This window comes from Grampus griseus (assembly GCF_964374135.1).
Source record: "Grampus griseus genome assembly, chromosome: 9".
Classification (NCBI taxonomy): Eukaryota; Metazoa; Chordata; class Mammalia; order Artiodactyla; family Delphinidae; genus Grampus; species Grampus griseus.
The window spans coordinates 15,902,456-15,915,198 of NC_139003.1; the positions used below are offsets into that span (position 1 = coordinate 15,902,456).

Here is a 12,743-nt window from a genome sequence, read left to right on the forward strand (position 1 = left end):
AAAGGATTGAAAAAGAGCGGAGATACTAACGTGGCAGTTTTGCGATACTAGTCTGTAGCTTGTCTTCTGCCTTTATTCTTGCTGTTTTGTAGTCTGCTCGCTACAGCTGCCCAAGCAAAAGCACAGGTGAGAATGTGTGACTTCTCTGCTTCAGAACTTTGCTCTGTGTAGCTTAGAAGGTAAATGACAAGCACTTCAAATTGGCCCCTCAGCTCCTACATGAAATGCCCCTCCCTCCTCTGCCTTTAGTCCTGATGTTTATGACTCCTTTATATTTGAGCAACACTGAGTTGCTTGTATATCTGATAACGTGTTATGAAATTTCCTGTCTCTACCCCTATTTCATATGCCTGTTGCCACCACCTGGAGTTCTTTTTTCGTACTTAATAGGCTTCTACTTATCCTTCAAAGCCCAGCTCAGACGGTTCTTGCTTTATGAAGCCACCTTTTACTTTTTTTGGAAGAGAATTGGTCTCCCTCTGTTCTGTGCTACCCCTTTACTCATACACGTTTTGATTATTCCATTTTTTCATTATAATATAATCACTTGTTTACATATTTTCCTCCTTCACTAGATTATGAGTTCCTTGAAATTGATATCTTGTTTCTTTTTTGATCCACATCACTTGGTACGGTGCCTGGTACTTAAAAGGGTCTCAAGTAATAATTATTATTCAGGTTTGAACCAACATAAAGGGAAAGATTCAAATCTGAATAATAATTATTCGGGGTCAATTAAATAGGAGAGAGATTTTTAAAGGCGGGTCTTGAGTTTTTGTTTTCGTTGCCTTTGCTGAATTTGAATGAATGTAAATAAAAATGTAAAACAATACCGAAACCAATAAAACAAAGCAAAATCAAGTATAAATATCCTGTAGCCCATAATAAAAGACGAGGGATGAGGAAGGAAGTGAGGAGGAAAACGCTAAATCCTGGAGCTATTTGAGCGCTAGTGAAGTAATGGTCTGCATTGTGAGAGCAGATAGGTTCTCCAAGATAAAGTGTATGTGGAGGAGAAATGAACAGGCTGGGACAAAGCCACAAGTCTTTCAGGTGCAGTGGGAGGAATAAGCAGTGAGCTTTCTTTCCTTCCTTTGTTGTCAGGTTAAGGAACATTATCTCTTCCAGGGATTCAACCTCTCTGTTGTAAAAATAACTTATACTGCTGATTTCATGATATTTCTTCTCTCCTGAGCTAAGTTCCAGAAAACTTTTTATGCCCATTTCCAGCAATAATGGACGATGTGCATGTCTCAGTGGAATAATTTAGTGACTCGCTCCAGTGAAAGGTGAAATACTGAGTGAGGATTGAAATACTCCATATGTCTTAAAATTCCACAAACCCAGGCGTGTGGGAGACATTCAACACAGAAACTCAACATGACTAATCCTTAGAAAACAGTCTGAAATCAATAGTTCTTCCCCACTGCCTGGACATACCGCAGAAGGCATCCCCTTGGGGCTCTCAAGGAGCCATCTGGAATTTTTCAGATTTAATATTAGTGCTTTGCTTTTACAGAAAGGCAGCAAAAACCCTCACTGGCCTTCCACCTGAGACATTTAGTGGTCCATTGGCATGGATTTTCCTTTATTCCTATAGCTCTGTGAGAAATTAATTGCAAAACACCCAAGACATGCTTTGCTTCCTTCCCATCAGAAAACACCAGGAGTGAAGATATTTCCTTGTTGCTGACTCTTTTTTCATGCCCTCTGCAACTTAAAAAATTCTCTAATTTTTTTTTAATTTTTATTTTATATTGGAGTAGAGCTGATAAACAATGTTGTATTAGTTTCAGGTGCACAGCAAAGTGATTCATTTATACCTATACATGTATCTGTTCTTTTCAAATTCTTTTCCCATTTAGGTTAGTACAGAATATTGAGTTACCTGTGCTCTACAGTAGGTCCTTGTTGGTTCTCCATTTTAAATGTAGTAGTGTGTGTACATGTCAATCTCATCTCACCTCTGTTCAGCTCCCTCCTCCCCTTTGTTTGATGGTGGTCATCTCTGTTGCAGGGGGCACAGGATGTCTTTTGGCTCTGAGAGTGCCCATGCTGTCACTAATTTGGAGCTTCAGGTCATTCCCTAGACCCTTCCCTCACAGCTGACCTAGGAGCTGGCAAACTCAAAGGTGGTTTTAAGGTGACATGGTGATTTCTGAGGAGCTCCAGAGTGTGTCTGAGTCTGAACTCTAGTGTGTGGTGCTGAAATTAATGCAATCTAATACATTTTAATCAGGGACCCACTATGTTCTAAATAAGACATGGTCCTAGTTTCCAAGAAGCTCACAACCTAGTGGGAAGACTGGTGTGTGAAAGTGTGAAATAGGGGGACTCCAGGGAGAGGATAGATCAGCTCCACGTGAGAAGGCCCAGCAGCGTTTCTCAAGCAGCCAACACCACAGTGATGACTTAGGTTCCCTCCTAAGTTATTATGTCAGGTTCCCTCCCCCTGCTCCCGTGTCTACCACTCAGATTCCAGTTTTCTCTCCACCAGATCTGGGGACACTCTGTAGTTTTCACACACAGAAGTCTACTTGAAGAGACCTATAAGGTTGAAATGATTTCACTTTGCCATCCAATGGAAGTTCAAGGCTGTCTCACCATTATTCCTGTGTCTTTATACTGTACTGTTTGTTCACATAATGGACAAAAATATTTCTGATCAGTAGATGAAGTAAAGTGGTATCAGGCATCCCAAAGTAGCTAGAATTGTCCTTCAACCACTATGCACTCACTGAATCATTCTTGCCCCAACGTTTGTCATCATGTCACATAAATATTAGTTATATTATGACTACATATAAATATCAGTTATATAAAGTTTGGTAGCTTTACTACCAAACTCATGCATTTGCCTTTGGTCATCTCCCTGCTATGGACTCCAGCAGGCCCATCATTTAGAGGAGAGGACCCCTCCCTCCTGGTTTTTTGCCTTTCCCTTCAAAATTCTAACACCTCTGAATGCAGTATTATGCATCTCTCTTTCTCCCAAGAAAAGCATGAGTCAGTAGTCAAGACTGTATCTTTCAAACTTGAGGGGAATTCATCAACAAAGTTGTGTCTGTATTGCTCAAAGTAACTCAATTAATAGCCGAGAAAGAAAAGAAGGTCATTATTGTGAAAGGGGTTGATATGATGATCCGTTGGTATCTTAATATTGTAATTGGACCTGAGGCTCAAATGATATGCAGAAGTTATCACTTTGTAGAAGTTCTATGAGATCCCAATGGTTGCCCTCCTGCCTGACTCTCACAGGTTTAGAGACATAAGGCCAACACGTAGAGGGTCTACATCATACTCACTGAAACATTAAATTCCACAGTGAGTGGAAGCGAAAAGCAACATTGATAAGGGCACATGCCATTTCTCTTCTGTCTCATTTTTTATTGTCCAAGTAGATTTCTTTTTTACGTACAGACACGTAATCTAGTACTTATTTACATCCCTGGTATTTTCTATGGAGGCCTGGCTTTCAGCACCAGTGACCTCACAGGATTTCATCCATCACCACATTTCTGTGAGTTCTTTTATTGTGTGTGATAAATCCAGACAGTTTAATTTGTTTCAGTCTTACATCACCATGCTAATAGACTATAGACTATTTTAATAACATCTACCACTCAACCAATCCAGGTAAGCTTTGGGAGTTATTAATTGGAATATACCATACAACCAACACATCAATTACACCATCTACTACTATACTGAATTTCTATTTAACTGAATTTTGGGGGTGTAATTTCTATGAGCTTATTCTTGATCATTGTTGTACCTATAATTATCAGTGTCACATACAAAGGATTTATCATGCTTATTATCTCATTTTAGGTCACCAGTCTCTTCAGAAGATCACGGTAAGAATCTGTCTTACTTATACTAATTCAGAACTAAAAGTTGAGCTGTGGTCCTTGCATTTCATTGTCAGAGGGAAGAATTATTTAAGAAAATGTCTTTAAGATGTTTGCCTTGTGTTTTTTAGTGCACAATATGAAGCGCTTTTAAAACCTTAATGCAGTCTAGCTAAATCTGATGTCTTGTATTATCTTCAAATCTGTTACAACTATTTTGGTTGACCAATATTTCAAAGCTTAACGTATTCTGATTTCTGTCCCATCTCCAGATACAGTTAACCCTTGAACAATGCAGGGGCTGGGGGCACCCTCCATGCAGTCAAAAATTTGTGTGTAACTTAGAGTTGGCCCTTCATATCTGCAGTTCCTCCATATTGGCAGATTCAGCCAACGGCGGTTCCTGTAGTGCTGTAGTTTTTACTATTGAAAAAAATTCCTCATATAAGTGGACCTGCCAGTTCAAACTCGTGTTGTTCAAGCGTCAGCTGTACTCTGTGTGACTTTTGGCTGGTCATGTAACTTCTCTGAGTCACAGATTTCACCTTTAAAGTGGGGATTTGTAGTAGATATTTCCAAAAGTCCCTTCCAGAGTGGACACTGAGATTTGCAGAGAATGTTATGAGTCTGAAACTGGTAGTAGTTGAGGTGAGTTACTTGCATTTTAAGAGATGGCTGTTTTATTCACAGGATAAAATATGTAGTTTTGTCACATCTGAGGTTTGGGGTTGTACATATATTCAGTCAGTCACTCAGAAATGTTTTATTAAGTGTTTACAATGGGTCAGTTAATGTTATATAATCATGTTATACAAATATGCTATATGGAGCTATGTGCAGGGACAATGTGATGTGTGACACAGAACTTTTTCCCTCAAGGAGCTTGATGGGTCCCCTTTTGGGGAAGGGGGCAGTGAAATGACACATACGTACTGCAATACAAAGTGAAATTCGATGAATCTTTTATAAAAGAGGGATAAGCCAGGACTCTAAGAGTACCACTGACATTCCACTTCATGCTGTCCCTAATTCAGCTAAGGCACCATTATCTATTTAGCCAAACAAGTTTAAAATGAAAAAAAAAAGACAGCTGTTTTAAGCTTTCCTCTTCACCCTCCCATTGCTACCTGGCCACTAAATTCTATCAACTCTTGTTTTTTATACTTCTTTTACCTCTGTTTTCTTTTCCATCCCCATTCCTTTCATTTAGGGCCACTCCATATCTTACTTGGACTTTTAAAATTGTCTTCTAACTGATAGTCATACCTCTAGAATTCCTTCTTTTATTTCACTGTATACCTACATATCACCAAACTGATTATGGTAAACATCTACTCCCATTGCCTGTAGGATGAAATCTTTTCAATAGACCAATAATTGTATTCATCTTTCCAATACTGAACTTAAACATGGACTAGAAAGTCCTAAGTGATGGACTCTTTATCTTCCTCTACTGCTCACTGCTTCTTTGGGCATCTTTCCCCTTGCCTCTATGCTCTGTGCTCTAGCCATGCGGCACTACATCTAACTTCTGAAACTCAGCACGTTTATCATGTTTCCCTGCTTTTAGCCAGGCTGCTCTGACAGAAGTCACTCCTTCTTTTTGCCATAGACAATTTATACTTACCATTTGAGGCGTGGTTAATCATCTCATCATCCGTGAGAGCTTTCTGCCCTACTTAACATTGCATCGCGTATTTTTCTTCATTCTAGAATTTAACTTAAAACTTTGTTGCTTGATTTACCTGTCTCCCCTGCTAGACTGTGAGTTCTTTGATACAGATCCCAACAAATAGCAAACATTCAAAAGATGTTCATTAATTGAATACCTAGAGAGGTGGAGTTTTTAAGTAGGCCTGTTCTGCTGCCGTATCATAAAGTCTCTCCCAGTGTTGGAATGAAGTTGTATCATGTTCTATGAAAAATCACAGGGGAAATTATGTTCAGGCCTATTGAGTCAGAATTGGGCATCACCCACCTAATGATGACCTACTGTTATATGCTATTTTGCTCATCGATGTTGGTATTGACTAGGTTTTTTATTGCATATTTAGAGGTCCTTGGATTTTTCCGGTTCAAATGATAAACCAGAAACTTGTGTTTGGTTTTTATTTTGAATTGGGGTTTCCTTTAATGACCTTTGTTTGCATTTGCCTTCCTGTCTGTAAGAACTTAATCTCCCATTCCAGAATAAAGGGGGATGGGCTTCTGAATTACAATTCTGTAGTCCACTAGGACTTCTTAAGGGTCATGGGCTATCAGCAAGCAGTGTCAATGTCCTGGGGAGTCGTGAACGGTGACAACTACCCGGAAGACTTGTTCAGTATTAACGGCACTTCAGAATCGATTATTTTAGGAAGTGGGTGTGTGTGATTAGTTAAAGAAACATTATCCAAATTAGAGGGCTTTTACATTTTCATGGCTTCAAAACGTTGATTCTGCAACTTCCAAAAATGATTCAAATATGTAATATAAAATTATAATGCTGACTGACCTAATCTTACCTAATTTTCATATCTTCTAGCCCATGTATCCTTGGAAAAATATTCTTTTCCTTTTTTTATCAACAGGATTTTCTCTTAGTACTTAAAATGTGTTTTCTTATGTTTATACATTTTAAAGTGTTCATGTTTGCTGTGGTTAGCATAAAACCTTGAGTATCATGTCATCAAACTTGTGTTTGTATACAATAATGACATTGCAGTGTACAAGAGAGGTAAGAAGTAGCATTTTTGCTTTCTCAAAGTTATGGGTAGAAAACTCGAGGCACATTGGGCAAATGGATTGTGAAATTGGAAAAGAAAGCTCTGTGCCTCTTGCCTTTCTATTTTGTTTGCTTTCCACCAGTGATCCTATTTCTCTCTCTGACTGGTCACATTGGCTATCCCCAGAACAGACTTCATTCTCGAGAAAATCTAATTTTCCAAAGTCCAATAACCCTGACCTTCTCGATCCCCTCAGATTATCCTTTCATGGAAAGTGTGCTTGGATATCGTGGCCTTATTTTCCCTCTTAGTTTCAGTTTCCTCACCTGTAAAGTGAGGCTATTCGTATTTACCCTGCCTACCTCATGGGATTGTTATGAGTTCAATTGTGAAATCACTTTCCAATTTGTTAAAAGCACCCTGAACATAATGCTGTTGATGTCAGCAGTGGATGAGGAAGTATGTGTTTATGATGATGTTTGCTCAGCATTACATACTGCCTTTGACAAGTTAAAAGATGTGCTGGGGAGGCGAAGGGGTGTGAAAAATGTTTCTTTCAACATTATCATTAAATATTAAATTTTATTGGAAGGCTTTTTATATCTGGGTGAGGAGGAGTAAAATGGTTAATACACAATTCAGCCTGCAGTGACAAAGTAAAGGGACAGTTTCTGGTTAGATACGGGGTCATTAGATATGGGAAATTGATGACATAAGGCATAAGTGAAATGTAGAATGTTTCTATTTTTATCATAGCGTATCAGAGTCATTAAGAATAAAGGCTAAAATTTACTGAGTGCTTCTTGTGCAGAGACACTGTGCTGAAGTGTTTCAGCTACATCATTTCATCTTTAACAAAGCACACTACACAGTAAATTGGTTCTCCTCAGTTTTTGGTGGGGGAAACTCACAGTACTTACATAACTTGCTGAAGATCACACAGCTAGTTAGTGGTAGAGTTAATTTTCAAACCCAGTTCTAACACTCCACCCTTGATCATTTACCCACCGTGTCCCCAGAAAACAAAAGAAGTGACTGTCAGCATTCAGGTGAATTGATAGAATTACAGAAAGAAAAAAATTTCCCTCTAACAAGAGGTTATTTACTACTGTGTGAGTAATTTCCTTTTAATGACAAAACAAAACAGACCAAAAATAACAACTTCTCCCTCCTGCTGAGAATGATTTGTCCCCAGTAGAAAAAGTAAATACCAATGTCACATTCTCTCATAATTAGCTGAGTGAAACTGAAGCTTCAGGGAAGCCCGCCATGCGAACTCCCAGGGGGAACGTTACATTTTAATGTTACAGCTGGAAGCCAAAGTCCTACTCCTTGTCAGAAGAGAAGCTTGATGGTGATGAATTGCCCTGTCCTACAGGTTTCCTCTGCATTTAGTGCCTATTGCCCCTGGAGCCACGTCTGCTGGGTTCCCAGGCTGCTTTGCCTGCTCTGAGCTCTCAGACTCTGTCTTGTCCTCTTAGCTTGCTTGCTTTACGGCCTCTCAGAACGCCTCTGTGCTGGGGCACTGACAGAGGGTCAGCTTCCAACCAATGTCTGTTCACTTACAAAGTAGAAGACATTAATTGAGAGGAAATGCCAACAATCTGATTCCCCCTGGCATGTCTGAAGCAGGTATCCCTCTCCTGTCCTAGCCCGTAGACCTGTTGTTGGTAAAAATGGTTCTTTCTCACTTTATATGGTAGTTCTTCTGTTGCAACAGTAACACAATGAACAAGAATGGGAGTGGAGGCTATCTGGAGATAAAAACTGTAACAGCCATGATCACCAGTGTAAGTCCCCAAGGACGAGCCACTGTCAGGATTCGAGGCAGTTTTACTTTGCAGTGGGTTGTGCAGGGAAACGCATTGTAGAGTGGCCTAAAGCTCTTTAATACATCAGTGGCTGTCTCTGGCTCAAATACCATAGTTTCATATTTCTCTCTAGTATAAATATATATGTATATATACATTTACTGAAATAGAAATATTCATAAAAATGTATAAAATTTATCTGCTCAGGTTAAATTATAACCAAAGGAACTACTGTGTACCCAGCCCCCAGTCTAAACAATAAGATATTTGTAGTAATCTGGAAGCTTCATGATTGCCTTTCTGATTACATTCTCTTCCCTCTCCTATGGGGATAGCTACTATTCTGCCTTTTTTGTTAAAAATTTCCTTGTTTCTTTTCATCATTTTACTACACGTATGCATATTTCACCTATGGATATATGTGTGTGTATAAATATATATTTTATATTTGTATTCCACATATGTGTGTATATAGTTTTGCTTATTTTGAACTTTTATAAATTGAATTATTTTGCAAACTCTTCTGTGATTTGCTTCCTTTGTTACAGAATAATGCTTTTGTAATTTATCCTTGTTGATGAGCATCATATTCATTTCATCAATTTTTCATGTTGTATAGTGTTCTGTTGTATGAATATATAGCAATTTATATACCCAAATTCTGCTGATGAATGTTTAGGTAGGCTCCAGGGTTTCTTTCTTTGTTTGTTTTTGTTCTTTTTGCTATTGCAAACAATATTATGGACATTCTTTTTCATAACTCCTCCTGGTGTCCATTTGCAAGAATTTCTCTAGGGTTTAAACCTGGCAATGGCATAGTTAGGTGGTAGGTTATACACATATTTAATTGATCACATAATGACAAACTGTTTTCCAAAGTGATCACTCTAATTTATACTCCCAGCTGCAGTAAGAGTTCCTAATAATCCACCTTTGTCAACACTTGATATTAACTGATTAAAATTTTTAGCCAGTTTGGTGGGAATGTCAAATGGTATCTTGTGATTTTAATTTGCATTAAATAATTACATATCAGATTGAGCATTTTTCATATATTTGTAGGTCATTTGTGTTTACTTTTCTATGTAATTCTTCATTTCCTTTGCCCATTTTTCCCCAGTGGGTTGTTTTTTCTCAGTGATTCATAAACATTTTAATGTATTCTAGGTAAAAAATTTGTGTTGACTATATGTGTTGCAAATTTTCTCCAGTTTGTGGTTTATCTTTTCAAACGGGGACTTTCCTTCACTGACTTGCAAAGCCTGTTCCGTCTCTCCATATTTGTGGGTTTCCAGATTCCCTTTTCTGCTTTATTTATCCATATGTCTATTTCTGTACAATACCATGTTGTTTTAATTGCTGTAACTTTGGTAGAAATCTTAATATCTGGGAGATACCTAAAATTTGTTGTTCCTCAAGAGTGTCTTGATTGTATGTGAACTTTTGCTTCTTCATATAAATTTTAGAATCAGCTTATCAAGTTTTGTGTTGCAATTTTCATGGCAATTGCATGAATCTATACATGAGTATAAAGAGAATTGATATTTTTATGATAATGAGTCTTTTCATCTCAAACCACATCTCTTTACATTTAATTTTTTTAACTAATCTTTTAAAATGCCTATCAACAGAGTTTTATAATTTTTTTCGTGAAGGTTTTGGCCATCTTTTGTTAAATATATTCCTAAGTATTAACATTTTAGTGATATTTTATATTTTAAAATTATATTTTCTAAGTGAACATTGTTGGCATATTAAAAGGCAATTGACTTAGAATCTTGTTTCAAAATCTTGAATCAAGATCCCTGCTAATCTTTTATATTCATAAACTTTATCTAAAGGGTCCTTTTGTGAGGAAAGTATTTTCCTGAGAATTCTGTTTCATCTTTTCCAGTCATTGTGCTCTGTATGAGCATTTTCTCATTCTTTCTGTGCCAGTTAGAACACTCGGTATCATATCAAATACAGGTAGAGATAGCAGTATTGCCTTGTTCCTGACCTCCAAGTCAGTGCCATCCACAAGTCACCATTACTTGTGAAGGTCACTGGCAGGTAGTCATGGTGTTGGTGGTGTGGTTGTTCCGTGGACAGACCTTTAAGGATTTTCCCCTTCATTCAAATTTGTTAAATTCAACAGGTATTGAATTTTACTGAATTTTTTTTCATCTTTTGAGATGATAATATGCTTTTTCTCATTGGGTCTTTTACTATGGTGCACTTCACTGATTGATTTTTTAGTAGAAACCACTATTATATGCATGAGATGAGTTCAAATTGGTTATTACATTTATCTCCTTTATATATTGGTGGGTTCAGCTTACTAATATTCTACTTAGAATTTTACTTCCATATTCCTGAGTGTGATTGGCTTTTAATTTTTCTTTTTTATAGTATAGTGCATGTATAATGTTCGTAGCTTCATAAAATGAATTGGAAAGCATCTCATTTCCTAACATCTGGAAGACTTTGTATAACACTTGTTATCTATTTCTGGAATATCTTAGAAGATCCCATCAGTAAAGTTATCTGGGGCTGGCATTCCCTTTGTGGGGAAAATTTCAATGACAGATTTGTATTTTTTAATGTTGGAGGAGGTAGATTTTCTATTTCTTCTTGAATCAGTATTGGTAACTATTTTTAAAGGAATTCATCCATTTTATTAAAGTTATTTTTCATTTTTTGGCATACGTTTTTAAATACTATCTTACTGTCTGTGTAACTTCTATGAGATCTGAGGTTACATCTACCTTTTCATTTTTAATATTGATTGTGCCTGCTGTGTGTGTGTGTCTCCTCCACCTCTCTCTCCCTCTCACCAGAGGCTTAGAGCCCTTTATGTTACTGGTTTTTCAAGAAACCATTTTTTACCTTCATTGGTCCTCTGTATTATGTATTTGTCTTCTGTTTCATTAGTTTCTTACGTTTATAGTTTCCTTCCTTCTAATCATTTGGGTTATTTTTATTCCTTTTCTACTATTTTTCTAACATAGACACTTAAATACAAATATTACCTGAATGCTTTCTCTTCCCTATATATCTCCTTCTGGAATTCCATTTAGATGCATGCTAGACATTTTCATGCTATCCTATATATGTTTTACCCTCTGTTCCCTATTTTATATCTCTTTGTTTCTCTGGATTGCATCCCAGATAATTTCTTCAAAGTTGTTTTCTTGTTCATTTTTACTGATTTTTATTCATGTTCATTTAAGATTATTCTAGGTGAGCTGCTCATTTCCTTGGGCCTTTATGCACAAGAATTCTTTAAGTCCTTCAGAGAGGTTTTCCAGTCACCAGAGAAAACTACCAAACTTGATTAATATAAATTAAATTCTCCATTTGTGAGTTTGTGTGTGTGGGTGCTTGTTCGGTTCTTGTTTAGAATGCATAGGAAACACAGAGACATTAATTCAGAGTGCATCATATTCAGATAATGACAGTAACTAGTTAATGTTCATCACCAGTCATTACGTCTAAGTCTCTCTAGTTATTTTAGTTGTCTGAACCACATTCTCTGGTAGATTCCTTAGGAAACCAGTTTTTTCATACAATAGCAATTGGTCTGAGTCTTTCACCCTTGAAAATTAGTTGTGCTGCATACAGACTCACTGGGGCACATGTTCTTTCCTTGACATTTTAAATATTACATTTTTCTCCTGTCATAAAGCACTTGCTATTAAAGTCTAGTGATAATATTCTCCTTATAAAAGTCACTTTTTTTGGTCTTAATACCCAAAGGATATTTTATTTTCCTTTAATGTTCAGTATTTTTATGAAAATATGCCTGGATGTAGATCATTTTGAGACATGACACTATTTAAATATAAAGTTTATTATTTTTTAAACTTCAGAACCGTGTTCTTGAATTAAGGGTTTGTTCTGTTTCTTTGCTTTAGTTTTCTTCAGAAGTTCATTTTGTATGTTTGTTTTATCTTCTTTGCTTATCTTCAACCTTTGCCATTTTCTCTCACATTCTTTTTATCCGTTTCCTCTTTTCTTTTTGATTTTTAAAAGTTCTTTGTTTCTTCTACTTAAGGCTTTATTGGTTGAATTTATTTGTTCTTGTGTTCTTTCTAGTTAAATTTGCAAAATGTTTTATTCTTTTATTTCTAATGTTTTGTTGAATATCACCTCATTTCTGAATTATTCTAATTCTGATACATGATATTTCTTTGTATCGTGTCTTTAAGCTCATCTGAAACAGTACGTTACTACTTTTTTTTTATAGCAAGTATTTGTGATTCACTTCCACTATCTGTGGGAATGTTATTCTGTTCCTTATTCTTGTTTTTTTTCCTTCATGTGAGATTTTACATCCTTTTTTTGATACTTCATATGAAATTAGTTTTTCTGAAATTTACAAAGAAAAACACTTG

At 36.7% G+C, this 12,743-nt stretch overlaps 1 protein-coding gene across 2 annotated transcripts in view; it reads left to right on the forward strand.

The window, feature by feature from the left end:
* DGKI (diacylglycerol kinase iota) overlaps positions 1-12,743 on the forward strand; it is a gene marked incomplete at both ends in the record, with an annotated part of 452,324 nt that overhangs the window by 400,110 nt on the left and 39,471 nt on the right. For both annotated transcript variants that reach the window (XM_082662462.1, XM_082662463.1), the window contains one exon: positions 3,832-3,857. In XM_082662462.1, coding sequence (XP_082518588.1) covers positions 3,832-3,857 — 26 coding nt within the window. The remainder of the gene's footprint in view (positions 1-3,831; positions 3,858-12,743) is intronic.